Genomic DNA, 19,989 nt, shown 5'->3' on the forward strand with positions numbered 1-19,989 from the left:
TCTATCAGAAAAGTCTAGTGTTTGGGAATGAGCTTTTTACAGTGTCTGCTATCATGTTAATGTTGTTTTCATGTGTTTACACAGCTGAAAATGGCCACCGTGTAAATACACAGTATAGTTATGAGCTTATTGTCACATTATATGGTTATGATAACATGATATTGTTGCCTTCAGTGATCCCAAATACCAAAAAATAACCCAACTGGAATAACTACAGCACTCGCCGTCCTCGATCTCATATGAATCAAGAGCTTGTGATGACATGATAAGGTGTGCAGGTGCTGTAGTGCTGTCCCATTTCTTAGGGGTAAATCTGAAGCCCCTTACCTGCACACTCTGTTTCAAGGGCCAAGGGGAAGGGCTAGGGGTAGGAGTAAAAAAATTAATTGTGATTTGGTCTTACAGTCCATGAGTCCGAGCAGGATGAGCGAGGCCAGTCCAGTGAGGGTCATGGCCAGCAGCAGGATCCCCCTCCGGCCGCAGCGGTCCACCGTAGCCCACAGCAGCAGCCAGGCTCCTCCTCCAGCACACACCGATAGCAGGTACGTCCAGTAGAAGGTCGGAGGAGTTCCCCGAACATCATCACTGAAGGAGCTGTAGCAGTGACTGATGCCATGAGAGATGAACCTGAGAGATGAACGCACACACAACAAACTTACATTTGGCATCAATTTAGCATCAATTTATTTATTAGCATCAATCTATTTAACATGTATATAGTGGGCGTCACGGTGGCGCAGTGGGTAGCACGATCGCCTCACAGCAAGAAGGTCGCTAGTTTGAGCCTCAGCTGGGTCAGTAGGCATTTCTGTGTGGAGTTTGCATGTTCTCCCCGTGTTGGCGTGGGTTTCCTCCGGGTGCTCCAGTTTCCCCCACAGTCCAAACACATGCGCTATAGGGGAATTGGGTAAGCTACACTGGCTGTAGTGTATGGGTGTTTCCCAGTGATGGGTTGCAGCTAGAAAGGCATCCGCTGCGTAAAATAAATGCTGGATGAATTGGTGGTTCATTCCACTGTGGCGACCCCAGATTAATAAAGGATGAAAATCAAAGAAATGAATAGTAGGGCTGCGATATCGCGATGTGATCATTCACAATAGTCACATCGCAGCATATGTAATGTTGAGTCTGGGTTATAATTGATCATTTGGGTATGTTTTTGAGGCCTGTGACTGTTTTGAAAACTGATTTTAAAAGCTGTCTTACATAAGTGATTTGTAACTTTAATAACGGTTAATTTTGTTGAACTAATTATACCAAGAAGACTATGCAGGATTATTCATTATATTCGACTCAGTCCCTTTATTAATCTGGGTTCGCCAAACTTATCCAGCATTTTTTTACACAGTGGATGCCCTTCCAGCTGCAACCCTACACTGGGAAACACCCATACACAGTCATTCACACACATACACTATGGACAATTTAGCTTATTCAATTGCCCTATAGCGCATGTGTTTAGACTGTGGGGGAAACCGGAGCACCCGTATTGATCTATGCCAGTATTGTTGATTACATTTTATGCAAATGCACTCCCCTACAGAATCGTCAAATCTGGTGAAATTGTATTCATATGGCATTATACAGCGCTCAGCATATATAAGTTCACTCCTCACAAATCTCTCATTTAAATGAGTATTTTCTATAGGAAGCTCTACAATATTATATTTGTGCATATACATTAGATGAGTCAGTACTGAAGCCAAATCTGGAGCTAATCTAATAAAATAACTTACAATAATGGTTCAAAAACGAGCAAGTACACCAACATTTATATATTAGGGAAAAATATTAAATAACATGTTCAAAAAATAGCTAAATTTAAGAGAAAAAATATATATATATACCATTTTGTTGAAATGTTGAATTGTCTTTTTTTTATTGCAATATTTTGCATGAGCTTAAATGTATTATCTTTCCATTTCTAAAGATGTTCTTTGGCTAAAATATTATTTTAATATATATATATATATATATATATATATATATATATATATATATATATATATATATATATATATATATATATATATATATATCTGTTTAATACATTTGTTTGGTTGAAATGCACCAATATATATTCCCCATATTCACTGAGAAATGAAAAAAACATTCAACTGTTGCAAACTATTTATTTGTGTTGAATTTAAACAAACAAATTAAATTTAATAATGTTCAACTTATTTTGTTTGTTTAAATTCAGCCCAAATAAATTGTTTACAACCCCTTAACGTAAAAAAATTGAGTAAATCCAAGGAATCATCTTTGAATCATTTTTCCAGTGCACTGTATATCACTGCAGAATAGCAAACTATTGCAGGGTTAGATTTCTCCAATATTGTGCAGCCCTAGTAGTGCTTGTTATAAACAATGTATCTGTGCACTTGAATATTTAGTAGAAATTAATTAGTCCTCATAATCTTTCATCATAAACCATAACCAAATACCCATGCCGAGTTACGTTTTAGACACGATATGCTCTTGATTATTCAGTGTCTTTAATGAAAATAGTAGGACATTTATTACTTTCAGAGCAACATTTAACTGTTTCATTCCTGAATCAATCATTTGATTCAGTTTCAATGACTCACTCATAAAGACGACCTTGCTTAGTTTCTATGTGAATCAGCATTTAGAATGAATGATTCAGTGAATCTCTATTTAAGACAGCGACTCATGTACCTAATGATGGTGTTAGTGACATATTTAATTATCAATGACAGGCCAAGATCAGCACAAAACACTCTTCTTTAATGTTCTTGTCAAAATATTTTTAAAATGACCTCACTTCAAGACTCAAAGTACATAGTTAGATGATTGATGATCGCTTTAGAGCACTTGCTGAGTCAAGTGAATCACTCACGATGTGAATCCCAGCACGCACAGGTTCTTCCAGATGTTTCTGCTGTGCAGCAGCTCAGGGAAGGACAGATGAGGACGTGTAGGAGACGAGGACGATTCACTGTCCAGCTCTGTGACACACACACAGGAACACACTAATTAAAGGGACAGTTCACCCAAAAATAACATTCACTCACCACTCGCTCATGTGGTTCCAAACTTATGATTTATTTAATCTGTTGAACACAAAACAAGATATTCTGAACAATGTTGGAGGAAAAATAGCCAGTTATAAACTGTGTTTCCTTCTAAAGATGCAATATTAATTAATGCGCGAAACCGGAATATGGCATGAAGCATTAGTGAATAAAGCAGTGTTTCATCCAATGACTGAAAGAGAACAAAAGCGTCCCTTTCTGCTACACTTGCACAGATATTGCTGAGAGGAGGGTAGTTTGATGCACTGTTCGCATTCGCCACTGTGGGGTTTGATCTCTAATAGACAAAGACAAAATGCAGTGAATGCGGTGGCTTTCAGAGACGGGAGCAGATGCTCAAGACAGTTCTGGAGGGAATAATAATAGAAGACTAATAATACTGAAGCACTGTGATGAAGGACTGACGGAGGGCTGAGGCCTTTTACTATCAGCACAACAACATTTCACATCTGACACAATGGAACGCTGGAAACATGTGCTGCTGGGTTTTATTCAGTGAATGTGTTTCCATAATAGTTCATGCACATGTTATCTTATCCAATGAAAAGTTTATCTTAGTTGTGAGCGTACAAATTGTCTACATTTCTGCACATCACGCTGTCTCCAAACAGTTTTGAAAACGGCGACACAGTGGCTCAGTTGTTAGCACGGTCATCTCACAGCAAGAAGGTCGCTGGTTCGAGTCCCGGCTGGATCAGTTGGCGTTTCTGTGTGGAGTTTGCATGTTCTCCCTGTGTTGCCGTGGGTTTCCTCCAGGTGCTCCGGTTTCCACCACAGTCCAAACACATGCACTATAGGGGAATTGACGAACTAAATTGGCCATATGTGTGAATGAGTGTGTATGGGTGTTTCCCAGTACTGGGTTGCAGCTGGAAGGGCATCCGCTGTGTAAAACATATGCTGGAATAGCGGTATAATGAATGAATGGCGGTTCATTCTGCTGTGGTGACGTCTGATAAATAAGGGACTAAGCCGAATGAAATGAGAATGGGCATGAATAGTCATCGACATCTATAGCAGGAGCAACAAATACTATGGAAGGTCAATGGCTGTTTTTTTTCCCATAATTCCTCAGTATATCTTCCTTTGTGTTCAACAAAAAAAAAAAAATGAGGAACGGATGACAGAATTTTCACGTCCAAAAGAACTTTCCCCCTAAAATGAAACATATATCCCCCTAAAGTGTCTGTGCACGGACCGGTGAAGCTGTCGTCGTCTCTCTGGCGGTCGCTGCGCTCACAGAAGGAGTTTGCGTCTCCAGATGTCTCGGTGAGCAGAAGCCATCGTGGTGATTCTGGAAACACACCCGGGATCCTGAAGACCAGCAAACACATGTAGATGACAGAAACAAAGAGCAGCTTCATGAAGCAATAACTACAGCACAATTGATTGTTAAAGAGAAAAAAAATAAGGTAAATTCCAGTCGAGTGTTAAAGACGACTGTAGCTGAATCTGGGGTCCTTGGTGATAGTATAATAGCAGTCGATGGTTGCTAGTTTTTTAGATTAAAAACTAAATTCAAGTCCAATTCAATCCCCTATATGCATTACTCATGGCTTAGTGCTATATTGTTTTCCAAAAACAGACTATGAATAGTTTATAAATCCATTTTTCCAAATAAGCATTATGCATCTTTTAATAATATATAATTATTTTAATAAACATTATGCAGTTTTAATAATAATAATAGCAATAATAATAACTGACTATATATATACACACACACACATATATATATATATATATATATATATATATATATATATATATATATATATATATATATATATATATATATATATATATATATATATACATATACATATATATATATACATATACATATACATATACATAAATACACATATATACACACACACACACACATATATATATATATATATATATATATATATATATATATATATATATATATATATACATATACATATACATATATACATACATACATATATATATACACATGCATATATATATATACACACATTTATATATATATATATATATATATATATATAACACACACACACATATATATATATATATATATATATATACACACACATATATACATGTATAAGTACAGATACTGCACTAAAAATGCACTCAAGGGGAAGTAAAAGTACACATTTATAAAACTACTTACTAAAGTACAATTCCTGAGAAAAACTCAGTTAAAGTAGTTTGAGTGTTAGTAATTTGTTACTTTACAGCACTGCATTTATGTATTATTCTTTATAATTATACAACAACACTATTTTTGATACACTTCAAATGCAGAATACTATAGTTTGCTGCTAATTAAATGCTGTCAGAACCTTTGTGTGACGGTCTTAAAGACACAGAAAGCAGCTTGATGGACGAGTGCTGATGTGCTTTTACAGCTCTGATGCTTCACTGGGAATTTAAGATCAATAATTCTGAATGAAGCTCTACATGAAGTGTTGAGGAGCTGCAGCTGCTAATGTGAGTGCAGTGTTTCCCCTACCATTATTAGGGGGGCGCCCCGGCTTCCCAACGGCTTTCCCCGCCCCCCAAGTTAATGTTATTTTCTACATAGATCACAGATCACAACTTCTTTTAATAAACAAGGTAAATAGCTGTATGTAGTATCTTATTTACACATGATGCTATGTCTGTCTACATGGTCGCGCGTTTACAAATGTCTGCTCTCTGAATGGCACACGGTGGAGTTCCACACAGCCACTCCCTTCTGTATGGGAATGAGAGTGTGCGCTCTGACATGACCGAAGACGCACACATGCTCCTGTATAGTATGCATAGCCTACAGTAGCCACAACACAGGTAAATGATGCGAGCAGACGTGAGCGATCGATGCGCTCGCATCACAGCAGCTCAAACACATACAGATGCGGTGCGACCTGTTTATGCAGTCTATTGGCACGACTCGTGTGAGTGATGCTCTCTTTGTTGCAAGTGCAGCCATTGTATTTCCAGTGTTTTGAGCTGCTGTGACGCGAGCAGAGCGATCACCCCTATCTAGTGTCTCATCCAACCTTATGACCTCACCCGGAAGCCCCGCGAGTCTCCCGCAAATCTATACCGGCTCCATGATCCCCAAAAATGAGTTAAAATGGCCAGAAATCATGGCGATGAGAGAGAATGAGCAAGAGAACAGATCCACAATATTGCAGGTTCACTAAAAGCTGGCTGGATTTATTAGATCAATAAAACTTAATTTATTTTCTAACATGAATATTTAATAATATAACTTGTTGTAATACACTCATTGCTATAAACAATAGTTTATAAAGCTATCACCTTTTAGTAAGTAATGGATTTATAGGTGTGCATTTTAACTTATTATGCATCAAACATGATGAACAAATTAGCTTGAAATAACGCAAAAACAACCAATTTTAACGTTTTTGTGAAATATATGTGTCCTAATAGTGTTTTTAGCAGCGTGGGATGCATGTATGACTGTCAACAGCTCAAAAAATGTGTTTAGGTGTTTCGTGACCCTTTATAAATAGGCCTAGTACACACTACATGAGTTTAAACATCTGCAGATCGCTACTTGACTTGGTTTTGTCTTTAAATCGCGGTGTTGTTCACACTCATCCACAAGAGGGCGTCACACACTACATGATCTGACAACAACTCTTTCACTCAACAGCTTTGTCCCGTCAACAAAACACAGCCAATGAAATGCTGAGGGTGGAGCTATCTGAAAGAGCTGAACGCTATTGGCTGATTTGATGCATTTGAAATTGCTCTGAAAACGGTCAAGGGAGCGTTTGAACACATCGTCAATCAGCTGATCTGTCAGACGATCGATTGCCGTTCAGCCTTTTTGGTGACTGTCGCTTTAAATTCAAATGAGATTGCTCTTTTAAGAAGAGGGCGGAGCTACACACACCTGTGTGTCAGCATAGTGGCAGATTCAAAAACAAGACTAACGTCCTATGCTAATGAGGGAGAGTTGGGCCCTAGTGGGTGGAGCTTTCCCCCTCTGATGACACGTACAAAGTGAAAATGTCAATCAAAGTGTTTCTGCAGACGTGTTTGTATCAAGTGTAACTATATAACATGTAATTAGTTTATTTTGGCCATTAGAGGCTGGTTATATTCACACACTGCTGACACACAACTGTGTTTGAACACCTTATAAATTTTTATAATAGCTCTCCTTTAATATTGTAATGATTTTTCTCATATGCTCATTTGGACAGTGTATTGTTGGCTATTCCTACAAATATACCTGTGCAACATCAGACTGGCTTTGTGTAATAGTAAATAAACTATTCTTCAAGTACTTGACAGTTGTGTGTGTCTCTAACCCGTAGCAGAGGAACAGAGAGAGCGGAGCGGCTCCAGTCCCAATCAGACCTCTCCAGGAGCCACAGCCGAGGGCCACGGCCAGCAGCAGGAGCTCACCAGAGAACATGGTCAAACCAGATATCATGGTGACCAGCAGACGCAGAGAATGGTCACACAGCTCCAGACCTGCACACACACACACACACACACACACACACACACACACACCAAGCTCAGATATACACTTTCATATACTACTTGAGGCTCATCATATCTGCAGATCATGATCAACAGATGCCAGAGTCGATGTTTACAGTAAAAACAACACAATCTTCATCACAAACACACACACACACATATACATATATATATATATATACAGTTGAAGTCAGAATTATTAGCCCCCCTTTTTTCTGCCATTTTCTGTTTAACAGAGAGCAGATTTCTTCAACACATTTCTAATCATAATAGTTTTAATAACTCATCTCTAATAACTGATTTATTTTATCTTTGTCATGATGACAGTAAATAATATTAGACTAGATATTCTTCAAGACACTTCTATACAGCTTAAAGTGACATTTAAAGGCTTAACTAGGGTAATTAGGTTAGCTAGGCAGGTTAGGGTAATTAGGCAAGTTATTGTATAATGATGGTTTGTTCTGTAGACTAGAGAAAATAAAATATAGCTTAAAGGGGCTAATAATATTGACCTTAAAATGGCTCTTAAAAAATTAAAAACTGCTTTTATTCTAGTCGAAATAAAACAAATAAGACTTTCTCCAGAAGAAAAAATATTATCAGACATACTGTGAAAATTTCCTTGCTCTGTTAAACATCATTTGGGAAATATTTTAAAAAGGCAAAAACATTCAAAGGGGGGGCTAATAATTCTGACTTCAACTGTACACACACACACACACACACACACACACACACACACTGTATGATGATCTCCAGATGCTTTTTCTCATTTTCTAGAACATATAAATGTTACTGATTTCACCATGTTTGTCTAGTCGATCTATTACATTAAGCAGATTTTTAAAATGAAATAATCTGAATATAGATCAAAATATAGATAGGAATAATTGAATATACACTCTCAGAAAACGTTGGACCAAAGAAGGTACAAACCCTTGTCACTGGGGCAGGACATTTTTATGGCACAGAATTGTATCTTAAGACAAAGAAACACATTTGTACCATTGCAGTTTGTACCTTTAAGGACATGATTTGTCCCACAAATAACCAAAATGTACCTTCGGATTTTAAAACCTGCAGATCCAATATTGTATCCTTCATCAAAGGTACAAACATGATATATGAAAGAATAACATCAATCACAAGATCTCTGTTCTGCTAAACATTTCACAAAAATGTTACAGAAACACATTCTTAGAAAAAGATCCAAAGAAAATCGGCACACTGCCACTTTAGCTCTCAAAAACATTTTTAATGTCACAACGTTTCGACCAGCATGGTCTTCATCAGGTGATCTGAAATGTTGCGACATTAAAATTATTTTGAGAGCTAAAGCGGCAGTGTGCCGATTTTCTTTGGATCTTTTTCTACCAATGTTTGTTTTTGATCGAGCACCTGTCTTTGAGATTTTCTGATGTGCGCACACTTCTGTTTTTTACAGAAACACATTCTCCCATCTACAATATGAAACATTTCACACAATACCTTTGAAATCACCTAAAAGTTCATTTGATTTACTTAAATTTAAAATAGAAACAGAATGATGCAGAATTATTGTAATGAGATTTGCACAATGTCTGATTAGTTTTACAATAGTAAAATGTCTGCATCAACACTTTGCATATGCAGGACTTTTTCCAACTCATGTGTGCAGTGGAAAACAAACGCCAAAAGGTGCAGATATTCATTCATTCATTCATTCATTTTCTTTTCAGCTTAGTCCCTTTATTAATCCGGGGTTGCCACAGTGGAATGAATCACCAACTTATGTTTTATGCAGCGGATGCCCTTTCAGCCGCAACCCATCTCTGGGAAACACCCACACACACTCATTCACACTCATACACTACGGACAATTTAGCCTTCTCAATTCACCTGTACCGCATGTCTTTGGACTGTGGGGGAAACCGGAGCACCCAGAGGAAACCCACGCAAAGGCAGGGAGAACATGCAAACTCCACACAGAAACGCCAACTGACCCAGCCGAGGCTCGAACCAGTGACCTTCTTGCTGTGAGGCGACAGCACTACATACTGCGCCACTGCCTCGCCCCAATGTGCAGATATTAATAATGGAAATGTATTTATCAGAACATGTTTACCAAATGATTATTGAAAATACCTGAAATGTTTCGTTTACAATACTGTACCTATAGTGTTGTTTTACCTGTTGTTTTGTTTTATAGAACTTAATGTTTTGATGATTTATTATAGAAATTATTCATTAAATCACTTTGCCTTTCCAGTCATATTTATTTTCATAGATATTGTAATAAAGGAGCTGTCCAACACTTATGTACCTTTTTTTAACAATTGTGTACCTTCATTTCAACTGTACCATAAAAGCTACAGTACAGTATCAGAAGAGGTCTTTTCTGTAGCATATAAGGTACAACTTTTACAAACACATTTTTTGTACCATCGCGTACCTTTATTTCTGAGAGTGTAGAGTAAATAAAATATAAACAGGAACATAATCGGAATACAGATAATATATATAGATGTAGATAATTTATTAATATATAGAGAAATAATTATATAATACAATAAGAGTGCATATATATATGGTGGAATTTAAAGAGGAATAATCAGAATATAAACAGGAACATAATCGAAATACAGATAATATATATAGATGTAGATAATATATATAGATGTAGATAATATATATAGATGTAGATAATATATTAATATATAGACAAATAATTATATAATATAATAAGAGTGCATATATATATGGTGGAATTTAGAGAGGAATAATCAGAATATAAATAGGAACATAATCGGAATACAGATAATATATAGAGATAATATATATAGATGTAGATAATATATTAATATATAGACAAATAATTATATAATATAATAAAAGTGCATATATATATATGGTGGAATTTAGAGAGGAATAATCAGAATATAAACAGATAATATATATAGATGTAGATAATATATATAGATGTAGATAATATATATAGATGTAGATAATATATATAGATGTAGATAATATATTAATATATAGAGAAATAATTACATAATATAATAAGAGTGCATATATAAATGGTGGAATTTAGAGACGAATAATCAGAATATAAACAGGAACATAATCGAAATACAGATAATATATATAGATGTAGATAATATATATAGATAATATATATAGATGTAGATAATATATTAATATATAGACAAATAATTATATAATATAACAAGAGTGCATATATATATATATGGTGGAATTTAAAGAGGAATAATCAGAATATAAATAGGAACAATCAAATATAGACGAGTATCATCGGAATATAGATAGGAGTAATCTTGATATATAGGGGAATAATCTAATATAGATAGGAGTAATCTTGATATATAGGGGAATAATCTAATATAGATAGGAGTAATCTTGATATATAGGGGTATAATCTAATATAGATAGGAGTAATCTTGATATATAGGGGAATAATCTAATATAGATAGGAGTAATCTTGATATATAGGGGAATAATCTAATATAGATAGGAGTAAAGCTGTTGTGTGTGCATGTGTGCGTGAGACTCACGTGTGATGTAGAGTGTGAGGTAGACTCCAGCGCTTGCAGCAGCCAGACAGAAGCGCATGGCAATGAAGAGCGGCGGTGATGGAGAAACACACACACACACTCCAAACACCACAGCCAGGGCCAGAGACGCCAGCAGAGAACGGTGTCTGCCCAGCCTGAACACACACACAGAGAGACAGACAGACATACACACACAGGTCAGAGCAGCGCTACACTCACAGACACCAGTTCTTTTATTTTCAGTGTTTAATTACTGTGAATTATTCATTCATTTCATTTCAGTTTTGACCAATAGTTTTAGTCTTGTTTTGTAAACTTCACTAGCGGTGAAGAGTGGCTCACCGGTCAGACGTGTAGCCCAGACACAGACAGCCCGTCAGGGTCCCCAGAATAAAGCAGACCTCCTCTACTGGAACCAGCCAGTACCGCGAACACACCAGATCCCACTGACAGAAACAGGAAGTCAAACACAACACACAGGAAGTCACATAGTGCGAGTGTTCATCTCATCAACATTTGATAATTATTGTGGAACAAACACTAATTATAAACACACACACAGTTATTTAACAACACACATACTTAATATTCCAATTTGCACACAACATACTGTAGCTGCACATAGAATACTGTATATAGTAATACACTGTGCAGGGCGGCGCAGTGCTGGTTCAAGTCCCGGCTGGGTCAGTTGCCGTTTCTGTGTGGAGTTCGCATGTTCTCCCCATGTTGGCGTGGGTTTCCTCCGGGTGCTTCGGTTTCCCCCACAGTCCAAACACATGCGCTATAGGAGAATTGATTAACTAAACTGGCTGGAGTATATAAGTGTGTGTGCGTGTGTGAATGTGAATGAATGTGTATGGGTGTTTCCCAGTACAGGGTTGCAGCTGGAAGGGCATCTGCTGTGTAAAACATATGCTGGAATAGTTGGCGGTTGATTCCGCTGTGGCAACCCCTGATGAATAAAGGGACTAAGCCAAAGGAAAATGAATGAATATATTGTGCATATATATATATATATATATATACACATACAAATAATATACATATATATATATATATATATATATATATATATATATATATATATATATATATATATACACACATACACACACATACATACATACAAATAATATATATATATATATATATATATGTATATATATATATATATATATATATATATATATATATATATATATATATGTATATATATATATATATATATATATATATATATATATATATACACATACATACCAATAATATATATATATATATATATATATATATATATATATATATATATATATATATATATATATATATATATATATATATATATATATATATATATACATACACATACAAATAATATACAAATAGTATATATATATATATATATATATATATATATATACACATACATACAAATAATATATATATATATATATATACATACATACAAACATACCAATAATATATATATATATATATATATATATATATATATATATATATATATATATATATATATATATATATATATATATATACATACACATACAAATAATATACAAATAGTATATATATATATATATATATATATATATATATATATATATATATATATATATACACATATACATACAAATAATATATATATACATATATATATATATACACAAACAAATAATATATATATATATATATATATATATATATATATACATACAAATAGTATATATACATATATATATATATACATACAAATAGTATATATATATATATATATATATTATATATACATACAAATAGTATATATATATATATATATATATATATATATATATATACATACAAATAGTATATATATATATATATATATGTATATATATATATATATATATATATATATATATATATATATATATATATATACACACATTTATACATACAAATAATATATATATATATATACACACACACACACACACACTAAACTAAAATAAGCTACATAAAATATTATAATATTACACAACATGCACACTTAAACCACATATTTCAACAATCTGAAAATGCTTCTCAATTGGGAAAAAAAGGTGAAAATAAAAAGCAAATATTAAAAATGAGAAATATATTTGCAACATTTAATAATTTTATATTGTGTTTTATTTATAATTTGAAGAGTAGAACTGACATAAATATCTATTCAAAGCATATAGGACTGTTGCCTTGGCCACTAAGAGAAATAAGAGTATTACATAAAAATATATGAAAGCTTTAAATAAATATTACAAAGCATGTCAGAAACGCTGCCAAATATATGAGAAAGTTTGAATTATATGTTTATTTAAAGTTTATACTAATTATACGTAGTTGCATGGTAAAACTAAAACAATGATAATAACACAGCTACATGGGAACGCTAACAAAAGCAAGTTATAATATTAGAAATCTTGGCCACTAATAATCTGCTCAAGATTGTGTATTCAAGTAAAACAAAAACCTATAGAGACATACAAATCCACATGAAGAATAATTACAGTTTTCCTCAGTGGCTTTGGTGCATTTCCCACAACACTATTTACATTTGCACAACAGTTCATGCATTTCTCAGAACAGCTAGTCATTTGTGCACATCATAGCAGCAGTTTCTCATTCCTTCCAACAAATTGCGGATGCTTTTGGACATGCATCATTTGCTTATGTCATGTCAGGCAAAGTGAACTACACTTGTGAATGCTGAATAGTCAGTCCATATTAAACTAATAGTGCTCATTTCATTACTAGAGTCATTACAGACACAAATGTTGAACTAGTCAAAATCTGTCAAACAAACTTTATAAAAGATTTTTAAATCTGTTTTTCCTGAAAATGTCTTCTAAATTGAACAGTTTGATGAATGATTTACAGACCTGTAGGTTCAGTTCCAGTATGTACTGCAGTATTGTCTACAGTTGTGCACAGCTCTACCCTATGAGAGTGTATGTTTGTAGTAAATAAGGGTGTGTTTATTCTTCTGCACAATGCTGTGAATAAATTACTGTAGTGTTGCAAAGAGCATATATTCAGTAAAAATGTGAACCATACATATTCAGTGTCTTGTACTCAGATACCTCAGTAAATGCAGTGATGTCTAACTTTACTGTAGTTTAAAATGGCTGTGCAAATAGTATATAGTGCTGTCTTGAGCATTTTTAGGAAGTGTCACCAAAATATTATTTGCTTTGGAAAAGATTACAGAGTAAACTGACATGATGAACACAGGACAAAGCCATTTGACTATCTTGTTCATAAACAGTGGTGTCAGGACTTGTCAAGACACTGACACCTTTATTGACATCAATACTTTTGAGGAATGAGCGATCCATTTTGAGCAAGTGACACGCTTTTGCAGGTTATCCACTAGGTTTTGCAGTTTGCACTAACTGTTTAGAGTAATGCATTAACTGTTGTGCAAATGTAAATAGTGTAGTGAGAAACGCACCAAAGCCACTGAGAAAAACTGTAATCTGACAAACAAATACAACACAAACATTAAAACTAAAAATGAAAACTAAATATATAAAGTTCATAATAACCTCTCTGAAATCATATAAATACTTTAACAGTACATAAATATAACACTAAAATAACATTTAACATCACACATTACTGACAGTGCTGGGGAAAAACTTATATATTATTATGTTATGTTACTAAACGTGTTACTTGGTACTTTTTAAGGACAGCCATGTGAAAGTATGTGGTATGTTATATTTGTTTGTGGATATATAAAGAATTAGATGGGCTTAAAATTGTAATATATTACTTTTAGTGCTGGGCAAAGAATAATCCCCATTAATCACATCCAAAATAAAAGTTTAAATTGACAAAATATATGTGTGTACTGTGTTTATTTATTATGTATATATAAATACACACATATATATATATAAATATATATATATATATATATAAATACACACACACACATATATATATATATATATATGTATATATAAATATAAGCATGCATATCTTATGTCAAAACAAACTTTAATTTTGAATGCGATTCATCTTTTCCCAGCACTAATATTTGGATTTAAAATATGTGTATAATTTAAATATCTATGCCAGAAAAACTTTTGTATAGTTTGTGTTTGTGTGTGTGTTACTTAATAAATATATATAATAAACACACATATCCTCAAAACAAACGTTTATTTTGAATGCAATTAATCACTTCTAATCTTTGCCCAGCGATTACTTTTTAACCCAACACTGACTATGTTTATGTTGCATGTAAACTGCAGCGTCACATGATCAGACGTCACATGATGAACAGCATCTGAATGTGAGCAAACCAGTCCTTCAGCACATACGGGCGGGCAGACTTCAGGGTGGAGAACCACAAAACATCAGCTAAATATAAACCCGTCCAGACTCACCACCTCCAGTAAATCCACACTGACAGAGTTCAGACACTTACTGGGAGAGACGGAGCAAACATTAGTTAAAGATCAACTCTACAGTAGACGAGTGGATACTGTCTGCATATTAATAATCTATCATCAGCTGCTGTTAGTGTTTCATGAACACAGTGAGGGACTCTGATAAGAGCAAACACATTCAGTCACTTTCGATCACTGCACAATCACACGCTGAAAGCTCATTGGTGCATTATATAACAATATAGTCGAGGACTACATTACAACTCGCCATTCTGTAAGAAATACTTATGTTAGTGTATGCTGAACAGAATAAAGCCTTCAGTCTTATACAACAGTGCTGAGCTGCATTTCAGACTTTATAACAACCATCTGGATGTGCTTTATCCTGATTATTACACGGCTACATGGGCTAATTACACACAAAACATTGTCCTGAGCTGTAATAGTGTATTAATTATTTAATTAAATGCAAAGCTGACTAAAACAAAAGCAGCTGATGGATTATACACTAACCTGAGCAATATTCAGACACTAGATGGCGCCAAACACTCAAAATACAAAACTGATTGAATAAAGCATATAGTAACCCAGGGGTTTTTTAAACTGTGAGGTGAGCCAACACCTATTGGGGGGGCGCGAGACATTGAGGCGTGTACGAGTAAATTATGATGACGATTTTTATGTGTTCACTAGACTAGAGGGAATAATATGATTAACGTTAGCTCCACAGCTAACTATCAGGCACCTGTAGAGTTAATGTGTTCCAGTAAAATATATACAAATAAAATGGAGCGGGCTTTTTAAAACTAATGACGGTGAATGAATGAAAGTCAAATCAGCAGGATGCTCTTCTGGATCTTTCACTTACTCTGAAGACTACCGACTACATTTACATGGACATCAGTAAGAGTTGTTTGCCTTAATCTGAATAAGACAATAATATAATGACGTGAAGTGCTTTTTGATGGTTGCGTCACCAGGCTATTCACGTTTCCTCCAGAGTCTCTTGTAATTTTGGGCATTTCATCTTTAATTTCTCGACTTTAACAGCAGTTCGGTAGTTTTACTTTCCCTCATGAACATTTCATTCACGTCCCCGTGACAAACTGGGGTATTTGACGTGAATATGAAGGACTGGTGGAAGAGTGTTGTTTTTATTGATACCGCACGTTGAATGGAAAGAAAAAAAAAACGTTCGCATTTCGTGATGTGTGTGTGTGTGTGTGCGGTCCTTTACTGACAGACGCCTGTGTTGATCTTGTCACAAAATCAGCGAAAAGTCCTACATGACGGTAATAGTTTGATTGTGGTGTTTATTTCAGTAATGCCACTAATATCTGCAGACGCCACATGTCTTAATTCCATTTCTGTTTAGTTTAACTATGACTTTAGTCGGATTAAGTTCATCAAAAATTGCTGTTTACATGGTAGCCTCTTAATCAGAGTATTGTCTTAATCGTATTAAAATCGTATTAAAGTATTGTTGTCCATGTAAACACTCAATGTTCGACTCAACCACACCGTCAGGCCTGAGTGAACTTGGAATTGCGAAGCAGCATTTTCTGTATGTACGTACATCAAAAGCAAGTATGGCTCATGCTTATTGACAGTGGAAGATGATTTACGGTTAGTCGTGTCAGGAATCCAACCACAGATTAGCATGTTGTCCTCACAGAAACAGGCTCAGTCATTGAATCAGTACTTAATCAGTAATTAATACACTGAATCAGTAATTAATGCTATGCACTTTTAACACAGCAAGTAATACGTGAATGATGTTCATGCATGCATTATAATATTGGCTCGAGGGAGGGGTGCCTGGGGGGGGGTGAGTGAAATTGGACAAACTTGGGGCGCGGTTTGCCTATGCATTATTTTTAACATGATGGTGCCAAACTGTCAAAAACATACTCTCAGTTCCCGGATGAGTTATTCAGCGGTTGTTATCTGGGAATAACATACCTTGGAACAGGCCCGGTTCTTGCCAACCACAGAAGGGTGGGCTTACAGAAATCCCAGAGGGACAATTTTTGGGGGTCGGGGTAGGAGATAAAAGAGTGTATAAAGAGTGTGTAAAAAAAGTCATTTAATGATGGAATAGCAATAATGTTGTAATAATGTTCTTGCCTGGAGCTGCATATTATATTAAGTCAATATAAGCACAAATATGGTTTTAATAAAGAGTTATTTTTAAATCCAGTCAACATCACTGTCTTTTGCATTGAGACCTCCTCAAAAAAATAAATAAATAAATAAAATAAAAAATAAAAATAAAAAAAAAATATATATATATATATATATATATATATATATATATATATATATATATAAATATATATATATATATATATATATATATAATAAAAGCATTATTATTATTGTTGGTATTATTATTATTATTATTATACAATTAATATTCTAAATAAGTAACAGAAATCAGTCCTAATTGTAACTGGAAGACAAAGACACAACTGGAGTTTTATTCTAAGATCATTTAAGAAGTCTTCTGCAGGAATATTAATTTATTTTGACAATACTATAAGAGACAAAAATATATATGTATTTTATAGAATTATCTGTTGTCTTTTGGACCTGACTCATCGAGAACTTTAAGTCTAACCTCCCTGCCTCGTCATTTCTCTTTTCTGCTTTATAGCATGTTTATTCAAAATAAGATCATATAAATATGATAACATTATATTGTTTAAACTTTGGTTTTTGTTGACCTTTTGTCACTGTGCCGACACTTCTGCATGAAAGGCCGTTACGTCGGTTTCACAGTCCATGAGCGCTGCGTATTTTTTCGACGTGCTTGTTAACAACCGGGATCTGAAAACCATGTGTGCGTCAAGCAGGAGAGAATAACGTCTTTATCCTGGGATTAGCACTCTTAATAAATACACTGACATACAGGTATAGTGTGTATCGTGTCTCAAAGCTTTTACTGGTGCACAGCCGAGTTTTTTCTTGGGGCATTTGTATTCAACAAAATATTCATGGATTGCACTTGGAAGCAAATATTTATAGATATTATGAATTGCGTGACTCGCTGTAACAGACTGAACTGAAGTCAAGTAGCCTCGCCTCGCGAGTTACAGCGCCGTTACTAACAGCCAATCAAACTGTTTAGTGTTCAGTTATGATTGGTAAGGGTTTTCAACAGCCCTTTTCCTTTTTGTCAACACAGAGCGCGCCTTATTGCTTTTATCAAATCACAAATCGTACAAAAGAAATGAATAAAAACATTTGTATATTGTTGTCTTTTTGATTGGGTGGGCAACACAAACGTTTGGGTGGTGCAAATTTGGTCCTGGAGGGCCGGTGTCCTGCACAGTTTAGCTCCAACACTAATCAAACACACCTGAACATGCTAATCAGTGTCTTCAATATCACTAGAAATCTATAAGCAGGTGTGTTTAATCAGAGTTGGAGCTGAACTCTGCAGGACACCGGCCCTCCAGGACCGAGTTTGCCCACCTTTGTTCTAAGCTGTAATAGTAAGGATGGGAACAATCTTCAGTAATGCCATGTGCTTTCTGTTTAATTCTCATTGAATAAATTTCATTTGGTTATCTTTGAGCTTTACCTACAACTGCACTGGCAATATTTACGACTCTACAGTTTTTGCTTTTCCTTAATTGGCAACAGTCCATACCATGCAATCATGTTAAAACCCTTTCAACCAAGTTCTTGTATACCATCTCCAGAATATGACGCACACCAAATTGTTGTAACCTGCTAATGAGATGTAATCTAATCTTTGCATTGCTTTTTTCAAAATACACTTCACATTTCCAGCAAATGTCAATCCACTGTCAATAAATGTTCCTAAAGATTTAAAACATCCAACCGTCTCTATTTCATATCCCTCAAGGACCAGAGGTTTCAACCAAGCGGCAACCTCCCGCTCTCCTTCGGGAAGCCAATACGGAAGTAACTGAAACTGCAATTCATCAAAATTCCGCTAGTCCTGGCTCCATAATAGAGCAAACTGCAATTGAGCCCACTGTTAGAATGGCCAATTTTACAACAGAAAAAAAGGTGTTTACAGCCTGGTACAAAGAACGATTTTGGTTCATATAGCTATTATTACCCTCCATGACAACTGTGAGGGGGGTGAATTTTTTTATAACTCATCCATTTCCTTTATATTAGGTTATATTAAGTTTGCATAATTAAGGGCGTGGCCACTTGAGTGACAGCTAGGTCTCGCTGGTCGCCGTCACTTCACCTCAGCTGACTCCGGCAGATTAGCCACTGATCTCGGCATATTCATCGTATTTGTGTGTTGTTTTATGTGGCTTTACACAGTCAGCTGCCTTTTGGACTTATTTCTTACAATTATCAGATGATATGGGATGCTGTGTGCACTTAATTGTGCTCACAAACCATTCACGTGGCCTCGTTTCCCATGTGAGTAAAGTTATATAC

The 19,989-nt window shown here is 34.8% G+C and overlaps 1 protein-coding gene and 1 long non-coding RNA gene across 2 annotated transcripts in view; one reads left to right on the forward strand and one right to left on the reverse strand.

The window, feature by feature from the left end:
* The window catches only part of LOC130218472 (uncharacterized), a 41,656-nt gene extending 31,798 nt beyond the window's left edge, over window positions 1–9,858 (forward strand). Inside the window, exons 6-7 of the long non-coding RNA XR_008835951.1 lie at window positions 406–542; window positions 7,391–9,858. This is a non-coding gene — a long non-coding RNA (uncharacterized LOC130218472). The remainder of the gene's footprint in view (window positions 1–405; window positions 543–7,390) is intronic.
* Window positions 1–19,989, reverse strand: part of slc22a17 (solute carrier family 22 member 17) — a 36,397-nt gene that overhangs the window by 9,860 nt on the left and 6,548 nt on the right. Inside the window, exons 4-9 of the mRNA XM_056450666.1 lie at window positions 11,462–11,565; window positions 11,120–11,274; window positions 7,385–7,550; window positions 4,258–4,373; window positions 2,864–2,972; window positions 404–627 (exon numbers count right to left, since the gene is read on the reverse strand). Of these exons, the coding sequence (XP_056306641.1) occupies window positions 404–627; window positions 2,864–2,972; window positions 4,258–4,373; window positions 7,385–7,550; window positions 11,120–11,274; window positions 11,462–11,565 (874 nt within the window). The remainder of the gene's footprint in view (window positions 1–403; window positions 628–2,863; window positions 2,973–4,257; window positions 4,374–7,384; window positions 7,551–11,119; window positions 11,275–11,461; window positions 11,566–19,989) is intronic.

Source organism: Danio aesculapii, chromosome 24, assembly GCF_903798145.1.
Source record: "Danio aesculapii chromosome 24, fDanAes4.1, whole genome shotgun sequence".
In the NCBI taxonomy this organism is placed as follows: domain Eukaryota; kingdom Metazoa; phylum Chordata; class Actinopteri; order Cypriniformes; family Danionidae; genus Danio; species Danio aesculapii.